General features: G+C 43.2%; 1 protein-coding gene across 21 annotated transcripts in view; it reads right to left on the bottom strand.

Moving 5' to 3' along the window:
* The window catches only part of NRXN1 (neurexin 1), a 1,121,405-nt gene that overhangs the window by 554,108 nt on the left and 549,976 nt on the right, over positions 1-17,321 (bottom strand). For all 21 annotated transcript variants that reach the window (XM_067702999.1, XM_067703012.1, XM_067702998.1 and 18 more), the window contains 2 exons: positions 15,168-15,549; positions 13,788-13,978 (listed from right to left, as the gene is read on the bottom strand). In XM_067702999.1, coding sequence (XP_067559100.1) covers positions 13,788-13,978; positions 15,168-15,549 — 573 coding nt within the window. The remainder of the gene's footprint in view (positions 1-13,787; positions 13,979-15,167; positions 15,550-17,321) is intronic.

Genomic DNA, 17,321 nt, shown 5'->3' with positions numbered 1-17,321 from the left:
ACCGCTTTCTTGAAGCCACCCTGCTCATTAAGAGGGTTCAATGCAGTGACATTTTTTTCCATTCTGACAGTGTAATTCAGGAACAATTTTAACCAACATGTGTTGAATTCATTTGCAGAGAGAGGCAGACAAAGATAGAGGTACAGAAATAGTTTAGGGTATCAATGTGTGGTGATGAGAACCTATTCCTGAGTCTCTTCAGCAGTTAAAATAAATGCCAAAATCTTTGTGGGAAATTACATTTCAGCCTATGCACCTCTACCTCATTCTCTCTCTGGCCATTCTGTCATTCTCTGTGTTGCCCCATATACAAATATAACGTAACTCATGTGGCCTCCCTAGGCACACTCCCCACTATGGACACTTTACACTATTTCTCCAGATGCTTCTACTTTGTTACACTGTTATCATTACACAGAGGTGGGGATTTATTGTTTGTGGTCATAGAACAGAGCCAAGCTAACTGCGTGGACCCCTGATGCTTTGCCCTGGTACATCCGTTAATCCCTATGTGCACTTCCTGTGGGTTTGCAGATGTCTCTCTCCATCTAGCCTGTGGACTGCCACTCCAGGATTCCTGGTATTAGATTCCCTCTGGTCTCCTGCTTCTAGCTCTCAGGTCCTTGCCAGCCACAGGTATCCCTGATTCCACAGCAGGCTCCCATATCCAACAGTTTGTATGTTGTTTTCACTACAAAGGCACTGAATTTCACAAAAATCACTGAGACAACTGAATTTAAATGTACAGAGCCCGGATCGAGTGAAAGAGAGCCTCATCACTGCTTTGAGTCCTTCATGATCAGTGCAAGCTTTGCCATGGTCAAAACCAGAAAAGACAAGCTCTGATAACAATAACTGACATTGGTGTAGTGCCCTAAACTTTACTGAGCACTTGCACATAGGTATTGTCATTTGGTTTTCACCCGATGAGCTACAGAAAGAATAAAGGTTATCATGGACACGTGTCCCAGACAAAGACACTATGGTTCAGTGCTACAACACTAGAAAAATGGCAGGGTCCGGTTCCAAGCCCAGGTCTCCTGAATCCATGATAATTTTCACTTAATCTGCACTAGTTTACACACTGTATAATCCAGGTGGTGAGTGGCCAATTTGTACAGCGCCACTGCTACAAAATACAGGAATGTTTTGGAGTAACTCGGCCAGTGGAGAAAAGTAATGGTGATAAATGTTCACAGAGTCCAAGCCAAATAACACAGATTCCCAGGATGATGTGGGACGTATCTGCACGCTCACTGAGTAATCTCATGAAAATAAAGCCAATTTGCTTCTATAGTCATAAACGCGAGGTATCTAAATTCCAATGAGTCGGTAGAACTCTTATGACTTCCAAATTTGATTTTTAGATATGGAAGCCACTTTCCAGTTGCCTCCCACAGAGAGATAAGTAAGACACCTGCATTCATCTGTAACCCAGCCTAATACCTGTGTGTGAACAGGTGGGCGGGCACCAAGAAAACTGGAGTTCAGACCTTAATGTTTCCCTGTAGTAAGGCTTTAAGAGTTAATACTGACATTATAGTTATGGACAGGACAGAAAATGCTTTCAACGTTCTGAAATTTCTGTTTCTAGCTGATATTTTTGAAATAAAATTGCCCAAAGAAGGAGAATTTTTGAAAAGTATGATTGTAAAACTTAGCATGAAGACAGATGTTGTGTGTTTGGCCAACAGACTGTAAGGCAAAGCTGGTGGGAAATAATAAAGTGAAATTGCTACGGAGGGGTGTGTGGTAATCCATCTTCTTTAGAACCACACTAGGTCAGTGACACTGTGGCAGTTGGGGTGTGAGTTCGGGCATATCAGTTCATGCCAAGCTAACTTTGTCTCATGCTTGGTAAATTTACCTTTTGGTAAAAACAGGGTTCAAATATTTTCATTACTTTTCCATTTTCCCCATCCAAGTGACAGCCAGTTTAGATACTGTAGACATACTTTAGCAGCATCCAGCCTGTCACCATTTCACGTTTCGTTTTCCACTCTCTGGGTGTTGTTCTCTGGGACTGCACACGGTCTGCAGAGCTTCCCTACCTCACAAATACTATTCCACCTGACATGTGCACAGCACCTCAGTTTAAATGGTGCTTTGCCATCTCTCGTTCCATTTGATTCTCATACCAACTCTTCACAATAGGCAGGAAGTTGTTATTATCCCTACCTGACAGGTGAGCAAACTACCCTTCTGGAAAGGTAAGTGACCTGCCCAAGGTAATGCAACCAGTCCCAGGAGAATAACACTGGCACCCCAGCCTCCAGTTCCAGGTGACCTCTTTTCCCACTGTACTACACTGCCTCCTAGTTTTACTAAAAACCTTCTCAGTGACAGGCATAGAATGGGTAGAGGCGTTTAGAAATGACTGTTCTGTAAATTCGTAGGGACTTATGACTAGGGGACCTGTAAGAGGACCTATTCAAACCTGTTATCTTCCCTGAAATTTTGAGGAGCTCAGTATAACAACTTGGCTTTCTTTTTCAAAATAACTTTTCTTAGTTCAAAGAAATTTTCTTTTCCTATTTCAAAATAAATGTACATTTATTTTGGGTGGGGAAGATCTAGTGGTGTACAAAAAGTATAAAAGAACAGCTCTTCTCCATCATAATGGCCTGTTTAATGCAGGTCAAAAATGTCACCTGCTCTCCACACTTAGATATACAGAAGAAAAGAGGGGAAAGCCACCAGGGTTCTCTGGAGAGCCTGAAAGGACAAAGTGATACAAAGCGCACAAAAAAGCTTTACAGACATTGCCAAAAAGCTTCTTAAAATATGATGAGCTTGAGAGAGTCAAATAAAACTCACATTTTTCTTAAGTACCTGAACTCTTCTGTATTTTTTTCAAAGAACAAATTGCTTCTGTGCTTAAAGGATGGAAGAGTCTCAATCAGGTCATCAAATCCCACTGGAATAGTATATAAAATTCCCTAGGGCATGTCTCCAAATACTTTATTCTTCCAATACTTAAATTATTCTTAAGGAGAAATGCAAATAGTTAACAGCAGTAATCAAAAAGCGGGTCGAGAAGGTGTGGGGAACTTTCCCTAAAGGCTAGGAAAATGGAGGGCTTAACAGTTGAACGGACTAGCAAATAATCTACTGGAACAAGCTGATGATGGATTGATAGGCCAATCTCCAATCATCCAACCAAGGACTACATTTGCCTGGGCCTGCTTTAAGCATCTATAAATGCAAATGTTCTATAGAATACATATTAAGGACACACAGCAATTAAAATTGTTGGCTGTTTTGTTTGACAAAGACTTTAGGGGCTGAGGAAACAGAACCAATATACAGGTTCTATAGGAGAGCAAGTGGAAAGTGAAAGGAGAAATACCCAGTTATTCTGTAATTACCAGAAGTGACATTTGCAGCATTACACAGGTAGGAATGTAGAAGTTTGAAGAACTATGTTTTATACAAAGGAGGAAATAATTTCTTTTATTACATGACATTTTTCCCTAAAATTAATATAAGTACTATCTTTCACTCTAGATATCCAGAAGGAATCCCTTCTAATACGTTGGGAAATATATATAGTAGTATTTAAATATTTCTATGGACCTGGGTTCAAATTCTATTTTTGGGCAATTCACTTAGTCTAAGTCTCCATTTTCTCATCTGTAATATGGAAGCACTAATGTCTCACTCATCTAATTGTTGTAAAGATTAAGAGATCATACTTGTAAAATACAGCATCAAAATTGAGGTTCTGACTGAAGTGTCAACATGATAGATATATGATAATGTGAGTCTGAGGCAGATACTGAGATGCAAAATTTACAAAGGAGATGATAAAATACTGGTTCTCAGTCCTTGAAACCCTCAGTTATATCAAGAACATCATCATCAACAAAGGGGTCCAAAACTGGAAAGAAAGATGCCCAAGAATATTTTCTGAGGTAAGTCCTACGGTGGGATAAATTTGCACTACTGCCCGATAAAGGAGGACTACATTCTAGCCCTAAGCCTAGTGCGAAGGCTCTCAGGTCTCCTGCAGAACTTGTTTCATGTTTCTTGAGGTTGAGGGATACAGAATTGCTGGGTTATAGATACAGTACATTAGTACAGGACCTTAAAGAAGTCTTTTTACAGTCCCTGAACTGCAAGGTGAAACCAGTGGTGGGAGATCCAAACAGTGTTTGTGTTGAGGGGGAGCAGGGCGGGGAGTTGGGGGGTGGAGGTGGGGACAGAACCTAGTACAGCGTGGCTAGGAATGCTAATAACCAACCTCTAAGAAACCCAGGAATGCCAGCTGGGCTGTCCTGTGCCAGGGCAGTTATGGGAAAGTGGCCTAAATATTGCCGAACCCTGTCATACCCAGGTGGGCCTTACAAGTCCACCCTTATTATAAACACCTGAGCTTTAAAGAATACACTGGTTGAGCTTGTGCACAGTTGTGAGAATTAAATGAGATCTTATGAGTAAAATATTTATGAGTGCATGGGATGTGATCAGCCCTCAGAAATGGTTAAAATAATTATTATTACCATTTGATTTTATTATCATTACTGTTTAGGTGACATGTTTAACCTTCCTAAGCCTCACCTTAGCTTCATCATCTGTAACGTGGGGCTAAGTACAGCAACCTCATCAGTTAGCCACAAAGAACAAGGGGATAATATATGTAAGTCTCTTAGCGAATGCTGAGTGAAAAGCGGATGATGATGAAGACGATATGGTGGACCTTGCCTAAGGACACACAGAAATAAATGGTAGAGACGCTATTTCACCCAAGTCTGTCTGACCCCAAGCCTGAAACTTAAGTATAATGCTATATGGCTGCTTGCATTATCCTTAAGAAAAACCTGAATAATTAATTGCAAAGGCCAAGAAAGGGCCCTTTTAAGAGCAGACACAGAAAACCACATTAATGTGGCATTAACAAGAAACCCTGATTGACCTCATGGGGTTCTGAAGTAGCATCGGAAGTACCCTCCAGTGTATGAAAATCATGGTCCAGCAGCAGCACAGTGGCATTAAAAATGGGCTTTCCTACATGAGTAAAGTTAGCAGAACTGGCTTTGAAGCATCTCTACAATAGTAGGGGTGACTTTGTACTAGGGCCACCCAAATTTCCAGTCTATTCCGATTTTGACCCATGGCTCTAGACGAATTGTTCAGGGTCGGGGGGAGAAGCTAGCTGTCCTCTGAGTCACGGTGTAAGAGGGCTGGAGCTGCATTATTACGAAACCCTAACTCAATGAAACAACTGCCTGAATATACTAGTGATACTTACTTTTGAGATTTATAACGATCAATTGTAATATTATCCAGATGCCAGCTGGGGCCTCTCTGTCCTTTGTAGATCTAGAGGGGCCTGGTTTGAATCTTTCCAGTTCCACAGAGGATGAAAATCTGGTTTCCTTCCTCCTGTGTCCCTGTGAATTCCAGTGAGACTCCGACTTCTGCTTCTGGCTTTTGAATCCCGTGTGCCGCCTCTGACCCCCGATGGACACAGTCTCTGTCTCCACCCACAGAATAATTTTGTTCACCCAAGCATTTATGATTTGAGCCATCTGAACACATCGGGGCCATGCAATGTCCGGTTTCCCGCCACCTAGATGACCGTAGCCTCAATCCCAAGCCCCTGGTCCAGAGCAAGCCAAAGGCATCCCCTTGAATTTTCATAGCAGCTTAAAGATCACCTTTTGGAGCCCTTAATGGCCCCACTTATACCCCAAGTAGACCGTCCAAATATCTCTTCAAACAAATCCAGAGCAGTCGTAGTTTTACAGTGTGACCCTGCCTCCTATCCCCCAACCCTGGTCACGGGTAGGACGTGTGTTCCAATCAAATTTACTCCCCCAAGAATTTGGCCCTAGGCCTCCGGAAGTCAAGTCAGTCTCTCCTGAGTATTTGAATTGGTCGGGGGTGGAAGGCCAGGTCTGGGGAGGCCACGTTTGCCAACGCTGGTGAAAGCAGAGAAAGCCAGTGTGCAGAGAGGGAGGAGAAGGAAGGCTCCCTGGGAAGCCAGGAGAAGGCAGCTCAGAGCCCCCATGGAGACCAGGAGGGGACAAGATGCTGGCTTGTTGCTGACAGCTTTCCTGATACGGCTCTCATGAGCTCCAGCTGTAAATTTTCTCTTTCTTGCCCTTGGGTTCCTTGAATGCTCTACTCTGCCCCACTTCCCCCTTTTTCATTTAAGTTAGTCTATATGGGTTTATGCTTCTTGTACTCCAAAGACCTTTGTATTTTTCTCCCTTCAGAAAAAAAGAGGGAGGTCTGAGAGCCATGAAAACTGAAGACTTAAGGCCTTCCTCAGTGAGAGAGGTGATACCGAGCTTTCCTTCCCAGATGGCCCTGACACAGGGAGCTCTTGGCCGAGAAGCTCAGCCTCTAAGCAGACAGCTCAGCTGCACTCCTGGCGTTCCCTGAAGAGGGACAAGCGGTGATGAGGCTGAGGTCTTGTGAGCAGTCGCCTGGCCCTTAAGGACCCAGCTCTGAGCACATGCAGGCACTCTGTTCTCCACAGCACACATGGTACCAGCTTTAAGAGCTCATCTCATCTCATCACCGTCCCACTGGGACATGGGAAACGGGCCCCTTGTCCAAAAGGCATGTGAGCGCTGGATTCGGATTTCTAGGGGGCCACACTTTCCTGTGGGAGGAGAGGGAAGCTATTTCTCCTGGAAGAGGACATCCTTGCAGATATTCCAAGCACACAGGCCAAGCCCTGTGGCTGTCAGAGCTCAGCCAGGGTCGAGGGTGAGAAGGAACAAGCATCAGCACTTAAGTCCCTATAACACCTTCCCCAGAGCAACTGCAAAGGGGAAGGATTGAGGTCCTTAAAGTTGCACCAGAATAAAAAGCTAACGGGGGCTTCCCTGGTGGCGCAGTGGTTGAGAGTCCGCCTGCCGATGCAGGGGATGTGGGTTCGTGCCCTGGTCCGGGAGGATCCCACATGCCGCGGAGCGGCTGGGCCCGTGAGCCATGGCCGCTGAGCCTGCGCGTCCGGAGCCTGTGCTCCGCAACGGGAGAGGCCACGACAGTGAGAGGCCCGCAAAAAAAAAAAAAAAAAAAAGCTAACGGGTGACCCATGTGCTACCATATTCCATCTTGAGCTCATGGTGGACCGTATGAACTGGCTTCTTCAGTGAGTCCACAGAAGGCCTCATTTCTTTTCAGCATGTGTTCCAGGCTGTCACTAGCAAAAAACTGAGGTGAATCTGAGCAATGCAACTTGCTGTCCCTGGTCTATTGTGAAAAGTGTTAAACTGGGCATCAGAAGACCAGCCAGATCTAGAACACTGACTATCTGGCTGGCTGTGCACAGTCTCCTGAGCACATGTCTCTCACGTGTATAAGGAAAGGCTCAGATCAAAGTGTCTCCAAGATCCCTCCAAGCTCTAAGTTCCCAGGATCCTAAGAGTGGGAAGAGAAATTTTAAATAATAGAATTGGTGGGAGTTGAAAAAAACTGTGCATAGTAAAACTCTACCCAACGTAGAAGAGATTCCAGAACAAGTACAATGAGTGAAGGAATTTAAAAAAAAAGAAAGAAAACAGAGTTCACTGGTAGGGAATAAAGAAGAACTCTGTGGCAGTCGTGGAAGCTGGTCCAAGGGTTATACAGAAGGAGAAGGAAGAACTTCCAAGCCAAACGTTAGACAGCAGGTCCGAGGCAGCTGGGCCTGGGAGGGAAAGGATGTCTCAACGGCGGGGGGCAGGAGGGAGTAGTATTAAAACAAAGTGACAAAGGCATTATAGTAAACAGAGGAGACTGAGGCTTATTTCTGCAAAGCCTGGGAATTCAATCGAGACGTCAGGAGAAAAACAATAGTTTCGTATCTCTAATTGTCTTTCAATTCTTATGTGGGAAACGGAGTAACAAAAATGTCAAGTCTTACTTTTATGTACTCAGAGCCCGATTGTCTCTGTTCTGTACCATGACAATTGCCTCCAGAGCAATTTCTTTCCTCAGCCCATCCTCTGCACCGAAGCCAAAGGAATGATTCTCAAGCGCACCATAAACTCCACTCACCTGCTTAAAAAACCCTTAATTCCCTCCTCTTCACCTTCTGCCATGATCCTTAGGGCCCTTCTGAATAAGCAAATCACCTTGCTTCCTTCTGGGAAGCTACGAGAGCCTTCCAAGCCCAAAGCCTCCTTCCCAGAGACCATCTTTTAAGTTCCTGTTTTATGCCATGCAAATCTACCTCTGGGTTTACAGCTACTCGGTCTGAGGAAGTGAGCCTGACCACAAGCAGCAGGGCAAAAGCCCATGCAGTTGTGTTCTAGACAAGTCCACTCACCATGTTAGAGCATGTTTTGGGGGGAATCTGAAAGTGAGAGGAAGAGGAGAGTGGACAGAAGTGGAGACGCACACAGGAGCAAAGCAATAGGTAGAAGCCATGAGGCAGAAGCCAAGAGTAGGAGAGACCAGGAAGCGGTCTCTGAGAGGAGAGAAAGAATGATCTAAGTGGGAGCAGACACAGCAGAGAGAGGTCGGTGGTGCAGCCCTGAATTAGGGAGCAGTGGGCATTTGTATCCAAGGGAACATGTAGAACGGCTGCTCTTGAGATCCCAGTATGACTATTAGAACAAAGTTTTTATTCTCTGTGTGGTCTCGTTGTTCAGCAGCTGAAAGGATGTCTTGTCTCTCTTACTTCCTAATGGATCCTTAAAATAATCTCCCATTAACTGAAGTAATGTGAGTAAATCTCTTTCCCTTACACACCGAAAAACAAAAAGAAAGAAAGAAAAAATCTAACAAAGATAGCCTAACCAACAGGACAGACAACATGTTCAATGCCATCTCCTGCTTTAACGCTAAGCTCAAAGTCGGACTCTTCTCTGAAAGTTTCGTATTTGAGTAAATTATCTGGGCAAGGCAAGCAGGCTACCAGATGTTACACGGCTGAGTACGCAAAGCTTGGGTATATTTAAACATGATCAGGGTTTTGGAATAGAATCTGGATCCCTGATTTATTGCAGCAATGATTTGTCTAAAACACTGAAGGGTAGAAAAAGGTGGGATATGTGGTCTATTCAGGACTGGAGAGGGTAGGTAGCTGAGTAACAGAGGCTGATGTGAGATCAAGCTGAAAAGAGCAAGAATGCTATTCATCCTCAAATCTCTGCTTAGAGACTGAGTCTATTTGAAATGACAGCCCTAGTCCAGTTGTCTCTGCTTAGGGGAGCTCTTAGTGGCTTGGAAGCAGGATAAACAACAGCAGGTGTTTGCTTTCAAGGTAAGATTTAAGGAGGGATACAAGGAAGGTTAACAAGCACACACTAGTCATGGTGGTAAGAAGGGAAGAGACAAGATGGTAGGACAGAGGGAGAGCTCGCTCAAAACCCGTAGGGCCAAGGAATTGGGGTATGAGAGAGAAAACAAAGGTCAAAGCTCTGCCTGGGCTGACCTAGATGTGGCCTATGAAGGAATTATTCACTTTTAAGTAATTTTGCTAAGTGGCCACCTGAGGGCACTGTATCCTCTGTGCCTAGGAATCTTTCACTTTTTTCTCGCAAAGTAAATTTTCCTCAATTTGCTGAAGGATACACTTAATAATGTCTTAAGGAAGGGGACCCATGGAAGATGGGGGCCAAAGACAATCCTTCCCCTCATCTTTGCTCTTGAGCTAGATTAACGAATTAGCAAGACTGACCTCAATTCAAGTCCCTGGGTAGTTTCAAGGATTAAATAAAATAAGCTCATTTAAATCTATTTAGTGTTTAGTAGGGAATCAATGCATATGAGCTCCTTCCCATATACATACACACACAAACATACACTTTTGTCAAATACAGGAACAAGAGAAGGAACAGCAGGAAGAGTTACACCAACCCTTTCTCTCTCTAAAGGGGCCAGGACTCAGAAGTCCCACAGTGAAAGTAAGTACAACTGTGCTAGGCAATCATTGCAGAGAGCGAATTTCTGCTGCTCTTTCCACTGCGTGCTGCAGCTTGTACATAAAAGCCAGAGGGGATGCAGCGCAAACAGCTGGGAAATAAAGATGAAAGCAAAACTGTATCAGCGGGAAGAGACACACAAGCCCCTGAGAACGCGGCAGTGTCACGAAAGGCAATTTCAACAAGGTCACCTGCGTGGAATTCCTCGTCTCAGAGAGATTAGGCTCTTAACCTATTTCTGACTACCTTCTTCCGAGTCAAGCTGGGGAATGGGATAAGCGGCCCCTAGCTTGCACACTTTCACACTAAACTCCTGTCTATATAATGAAACAGAGCCACAAACAAAGGCATGCGTTATCCTAAAGGCTAACTGTGGAATTTTAGTTGGGCGAAAACAGGGTCCACTTCCCAGCGCCAGTGGAGCCTGTTGAGGCTTTTTTCCCCCGCTCCCGCCTCCCGTACGGCAGGTTTTGCGGCCTTATGCTGCCCTCTAGCGTCTTTTTCCGGTATGGTAACATGAGAAATACAAGCAAGGATCCTGAAGCAACCAATGTCACTTTGGCCCAGGACTAGTAAAACAAAACAAAACAAAAGTAAAGCTCTAACATAAAAGCAAAACCAAATTTTGTACTAAAATTCGAAAGTGAGTTAAATTTGGCCTCGACATAGACACTGCATTCATTCAGGGCTCTGCAACTCAGCATCTAGATTAGTGAGTGCCCTTTAAAAATGCAGACGACCTGGCCTTCCCTGCAGTCATTCTCAAATGATCCCTGCCTCAGTCTGTCTGAGGAGGTTGCGGAAATTTGCACCTCAAGAACCCCATCATAGGACTCTGATGTAGTTAAACAGATTGACCTCACTCTGAGAAGAACTAAAGATTATGGCAGTGACCTTACACAGAGTGTAGAATAAATCTGATAATTTTAATTCAATAAGGGCCAAAAAATACATAAAATAAAACCATTGTCCAAATTCGGTCACCTCTCATTGTTTCTGCATTGAGAGTGGCTGAATCCTACATGACTAGCATACAAAGGAGACTGCTGTTAAATTCAGAGTGAAGAGTTCCTGTCTGTGGTCTCCTGTCTCATTAAGCTCCCCTAATTCCAGGGGCCGGCATCCAGGTGGGAAGGAGAAACAATGCCTCATCGCGCTTACTCATCCTTCAGGTATCTCTGAAACAATCCTTCCTCTAATATTCTACCTGGTGACGCCACATTCTTTTCAATGTCCTGATGTGTCTCCAGGGAATCCTGTTCTCTGTCCTGTCAATGTTCCCTTGGTGTCAGTCTTCTCCTTGGGACAGAAAGCTTCTTGTTACAGGAAGCCTGCCGCCCTCTTCGCACCTGTGCTCTCCACTCTGAGCACAGCGTCAGCGCTCAGTAAACACTCCTTATCTGACCAAGGCCCCTGGACCCACACACCAAAAGGCGGTGCTTGTGGAAACTGAGAGATGTCCACCCCAGGACCATGCTCTCTTCTCAGGCTCCCTCGAGTTGGGGACACACATGGCAAGGGGGCTTCTTGGGGTTATTGTTGTCATTGGATCACACATCCAACTGATGAGTTCACAGCTTTGACTTTTAATGTTTAAGTTTAAAAACAATTGTTTTTTATGTGGACCATTTTTAAAGTCCTTACTGAATTTGTTACAATGTTGCTTCTGTTTCATGTTTTTTGGTTTTTTTGGCCATGAGGCATGTGGGATCTTAGCTCCCCAACCAGGGGTCAGATACGCACCCCCTGCATTGGAAGGTGAAGTCTTAACCACTGGACCACCAGGGAAGTCCCGAGTTTTAATTTTAGGAACTTGCTCTCACCTTATGGCGTGGTCTGGTTAAGTCTGTAAACAGGAAGGAACTTCACAAGGTAGAGGGGGATAGTCATTAGTATAGAATCTCTTTATACATCTGGAAATGTACCTCAAATTTAAATTGTGCTATTTTTTTAAACACAAATGTACTCAGTCAGAATTCAATACTTAGATCTTAATATTATATAAAACGCTATTTTCAATTCATAGTTTTAGCTTTTTATCATGGATAAAGCCCTTCTTATATTCAAAATCCTGAAACACTCAACGTTTTAACAAAAATCAGCTCTGAGGGTTTCTTAGGTTTGTAAAGGTCCCCTCCACCACCAGAAAGAATCCCATACCATGTCCTCCAATCACCCTCACTTCAATTTTTTAAGGAACAATAGGCAAATATTTACTTCTTAGGAGACAGCGCCCTAATTGTCCAATGAGATGCCCACTGCCTGGTACTGCCTCTCTGTTCCCTCAGTGAGGAGGTCTGTGCATGTCACATACTTCAATCAAGCAGGAACTGCCTCTTTTCTAGACATTTTAGTGTCCCCCCTAGTGTTCAGGGTTTCTAGGGAAGCTCATTTATGCTTACTGAGGTCTCTCCCTACACAAACAGGACATTTTGCTTTAGCTTTGGTGGTTGGCATGGCCAGCACACGACTGTCACAATCTCTCCCTTTCCTTGACAATTACCACCTGAGCCCGCTGTGCAAAACAGGGGCACCCACGAAACAGGGACAGAAAATGCCCTCCATTCACTTCAGTCAGAGAGAAGAAAGAGGTGTAGACTGTAAAACAGCATTTCCTTTGAATTTCATTCTACTTAGTGAGCTAAGCTATTAGATTTGTAGGTACAAACAGGCTCTCTTTGAAGTTAACAAGAGGCCCACTCTGAGAAGGGAGACAGCCATCACCACACATTTTATGTGTTAGACAAATATAGTACTGGGATTGTAAATATATTCTGCAATTACAGAAAGTGAAACCCTTTTCTGTCTTCTTTCACCTTACTCACAGCTTTTTTTTCTCTAGAAAGAATTCTGTTGGGTTTTCTCTTTCCAGTCCCCTAACTCCCCTGTGTATTTATCTTTTAAATCAAAGGGAAAGATCCCATCAGTACAAATGAACAGCTCTTGCCAAGCAAAAATGATGACCATGATGATCCCTGCAGGGCTTTGGAATGCACCCAGGCAGTGCAGAAGGAGCAATGGAGGGGCCATGTGTCAGAACTGGGGTTACGATTTGCTCTGCTGAATTAGTTGTTTTAACCCTGGGCAAGCCATTCAAAGCTCAGATTTCCTACACTCACAACGAAGTGCTAATAACATCTTGTCCAATGCTTCTTGTTGTGTTAAGTGAGATGGATATATGGACATGCTCTTAGCGAATCACAAAGACCCATTCAAATAGAAACTTCTGTTATTTTCCATTATTGACAGATTTTCTGAGTATTTTGTCTTGCTCACTTGAGAAATCAAGTATCAATACGGAAGGAAATGTAAAGCAATTATACTCCAATAAAGATGTTAAAAAAAAAATAAGGAAGGAAAAAGTCTGTTAAGACTTCCTTAGCAGCTGGTGAAAGAACATTCCCATTGGTGTTTGTGGGTGTTGGGAGGGGTTCACCATTGGAGACACAGGGTATAAGCCAGCCTCAGACCCCTGTTGGTGAGAGGCTCCGTAAGTATCTAGGAAACCTCACCAAGAAGAGAAAACTAATAAGCTCTAGAAGAAACTCAGTAGGTATCTGGCTACCTTGACTCCAAATCAACTAAAAGCTGTTGGGACTAAAGAAACTTGCAAACGCCTACTTTTCTTTAGAATATCAAGACTAGGATACGTTCTTCTCACTCCTTAAATTTTAATCATGCATGCTTAGGTATTGCATTTTTGAGCTGCTATTAAACATACGTGTTTCTGCCACATTAAAGGGGGAGCAGAGGCTTGTGTGTTGTATTATTAATTACATGTTGGAGATGAAATTCTGGTCAGTCTTTGCAAAAGGTACCCACACCCCGCGCCCCCCTTCCCCCACCGCCAAAGCAAAGGATGTACCACACGAGCACAAACCATGTGGGTTCCTGCCTGCTGCGCTGACTCCGTGCACTTACTCTTAAGGTCCAAGTTCCTGGCTCCCGCTGTGATTTGCGTTGTGATTTTCGTGTCAATCTTTACAGTGTGGAGGTTGCTGGTGTCCCTTGATATCATCACGTTGTGCCACTGATTGTCATTGAGAGGTTTATTTGAGCTCCCTTTGATGAGGTTAGCACCATTTCCCAAATCAAACACGTAATGTAAGTACCTGGGAAAAAAGGGAAGGTGGAAAAGTGTCATCACTTTTTGAATTTCTGATGGAGTCAAACTGCTTATTACAAACAGAGATCTCTTTTTCAGGTGGTTGCATCCTCGCTAGAAGTCATGAGACTGAGTTGTGTAGAAGCTGAACTAACAAGAGGGTAAGAAACACTACTCTGTTTCAGCAAGGAGGATTATTCATTGTCTTCAATACAGGAAACAGTGAAAATATTTTTACAATTGTGGTCCACACTCCACTTCATCGCTGTGGAAGATAAGTATCTGTCACTACTCACTCCCTATTTCCACCACTCTCTCCATCCTTTGCCAACCACACAGAACTGGAGATTCTCAGCTTCCTGCCCTTGTTTCCTGCCATCTTGAATGCCTATTTCTCTATGGGAAATGTGCACTCATCCTTCAAGACCAGCTCAGGTAGCCACTCCCGGACTCATAGGTTTTCCTAATTTTGCTAAATAATCTCCTGAACCTTTGCCCAAGATCGTATTAGGAAACTTCCTGGTGCTTTTCTGCTAAATTTATGTGTTCACCTGTATCCCCTCGGGTTGTGTGCATCTGTGTGCCTTGGGGTTGGTGGATTCTGAAGTGTGCACAGGAGTGGCAAGGAATATATATATATATGTAAACTAGTGTGTGGCATATTATCTAGCCAATTGTAAGTGTGCAATGATATTCACCAACTGAATGAATAAATACCTAAATCAATTAAAAGATACCAAATGTTCATCACAGTTTCAAGGAAATGTCATAAAAATCTTTCTAAATTCTTCAAGAAACTCTGACATAGAATTAAGCCTCAATTAAATGGGATTTTGTGGAGTTGAAGTAATCTGCTTGCATGAATTAGCTATTTAACTTAGCCGACAAGTGTAGAAATTCTTTTGTGGAATTACCATGTGCGTAGTAAAGATACCCACATTTGAAGAGTAAGACTTATGTAATGCCTACAGTAAATTAGAACTCGACGCTATTTGCACCTTATGTATGGAAATGTAGATATAAAAAACTGTACTGAATCCCTATTAACTTTATAAGATACCTAAAAAGTGGTTTAAACAAATGCATTATTTGCAAACCACCCTCCCTGCCCACCACCTTCTGTTTAATGTATAATTGTGGAACTTGAGGTTCATTTTCATAAAGCTCTGTTTGTCATTGAACGGACCTGTACTTACCCTTTAACTAATTCAACCACAATAAAGTCGTTTCCATCCCCACTGTTATACAGAATTAGTCCATCTAGGGATGTTGTCTTGAACTGGAAAAAAAGATGCATAGAAGTGTAGGCTTGCAACGTAGCTAAGGCAACATAGCTCGATTTGGTCTTGAAGGTGACAGGGTCTGCTATGATGTTCCTGAAGCCAAACCTGGCATTGAGCTCACAATAATCTATGTCGCCATTTTTACACAAGTCAATGTATGCCATTCCATTAAATGTCAGGCTCTGCAGGTGTCCAATGAAGTTGGAGGGAACAGAAGACAGATACCGGCGTTCCGTGATGATGCCAGTCTCTATGTTATGAAACTCCAGCCTTGTATGATCCCCCGCCATTTGACCTAAAAGAGAAGATGGTGTATTATTATTTTCTGCATCTGAAGGGCACTTTCAACTTTAGACTTCCATAGCAAAATCACATTTTAAAATGCAAGGATCTACAGACCTCCTTGATATTCAGTTATGTATAGTAAACATGAGAAATGACCTTACATGGTGAGGCTGAATTACTTAATAAAACTTTCTTAGGTCAAGTTTTAATCTCTGTCCAAATTTTAGTCTTAACAAAAATGATCCTCATTAACTAAAGTTGCAGAATTTTTTAAAACTAGAAGAAAGAATAAAGGAAGGAAAAACTGAAGAAAGGAAGAGAGAAAGGGTAAGAGGAAGAAGAGAGAGAAAGGAAAAGGAAGGGAGGAAGGAAGGGAGGGAGGGAGGGAGGGAGGGAGGAAGGAAGGGAGGGAGGGAATGGAGGAGGATTAGGGGCAATGACTATCCTAAATCATCCCAGTAGAAAGTGATACATCCCAGCTCCATGGTGGTGTGATGTTTGTCTTTATAAAGAATGTTCTTCGGGGCTTCCCTGGTGGCGCAGTGGTTGAGAATCTGCCTGCTAATGTAGGGGACACGGGTTTAAACGCTGGTCTGGGAGGATCCCACATGTCGCGGAGCAACTGGGACCGTGAGCCACAACTACTGAGCCTGTGCGTCTGGAGCCTGTGCTCCGCAACAAGAGAGGCCGCAATAGTGAGAGGCCCACGCAACGCGATGAAGAGTGGCCCCCGCTTGCCACAACTAGAGAAAGCCCTCGCACAGAAAGGAAGACCCAACACAGCAAAAATAAATAAATTAATTAATTAATAAACTCCTATCCCCAACATCTTCTTTAAAACACACACACACACACACACACACACACACACACACAAAAACAAACGCATATGCCCTTTAAAAAAAAAAAGTATGTTCTTCAAGAAAAACAAAAAGTAACTGTATATTTTCCTATATCAATAGAAATAATGAAGAGCTGCTGACTATTCTTCCAATTACGAACCATGAAAATGTGTTTGAAGTTAAATATGTACTTTTCACATTCTCTTTTCTATATTGAATAATTCCGTCTTTCCTAGACCTAGTCTCCCAATCACGAAGAATTCCTGTTGATCTCTTCTGGCCCTCTGCCATTTTCCTTGCACTTAGGTTTTGGATACCTAAATTGAGCACAACATACCAGTTCAAGGCATGTCCAATTTTAAGAATACCAGTAAAATTATTCCACATTACCACAAGGTATACTCTTCTATTAAACACCCTAGTGTGAAGCTTGGTTGCCAATTTATTTAGTGATTCACTCTTCAACTCAACCCCATCCCTGTTCATCCTGCCATATTTCTCTGCCAACCCCATTAAAAGCCTACTTAGTCCCGTCCCTACCTCCAGAGTGATCATTGTACCTACCTGCAAAGTTGAAGTCAAAATTAAAAAAGATGTGAACTTGCTTTCTAAAGCACAGCGGTAAAGTACTCTTATCATTGCTAGTGATTTGCTCCTTGCATCTTGTTCTTGTCTAATTAAACTCAATCACTTTCTTCAGAAACTCAAAAAGGTCATTTAAATTGCAGTCAAGTTCTTCCAGGTGTTAGCTTCACTACTCAGTTTGGCGTAATTGGAAATTTTATCGAGCTTTCCCTATCCCATCATCCCTGATATTAATGAAAATATGAATTAGAGCCAATCCCAGTCTCAGCCCTGGGAAGATGCACTGAACCTTCTTCCCAGGTGTAATAAAGATTGAACACCCCCCTTTGTGGGCCTCCTTCAACCAGTCGGACAG

Source organism: Pseudorca crassidens, chromosome 14 (genome assembly GCF_039906515.1).
Source record: "Pseudorca crassidens isolate mPseCra1 chromosome 14, mPseCra1.hap1, whole genome shotgun sequence".
Taxonomy (NCBI): Eukaryota; Metazoa; Chordata; class Mammalia; order Artiodactyla; family Delphinidae; genus Pseudorca; species Pseudorca crassidens.
This window is presented reverse-complemented; position numbering and strand designations above follow the sequence as displayed.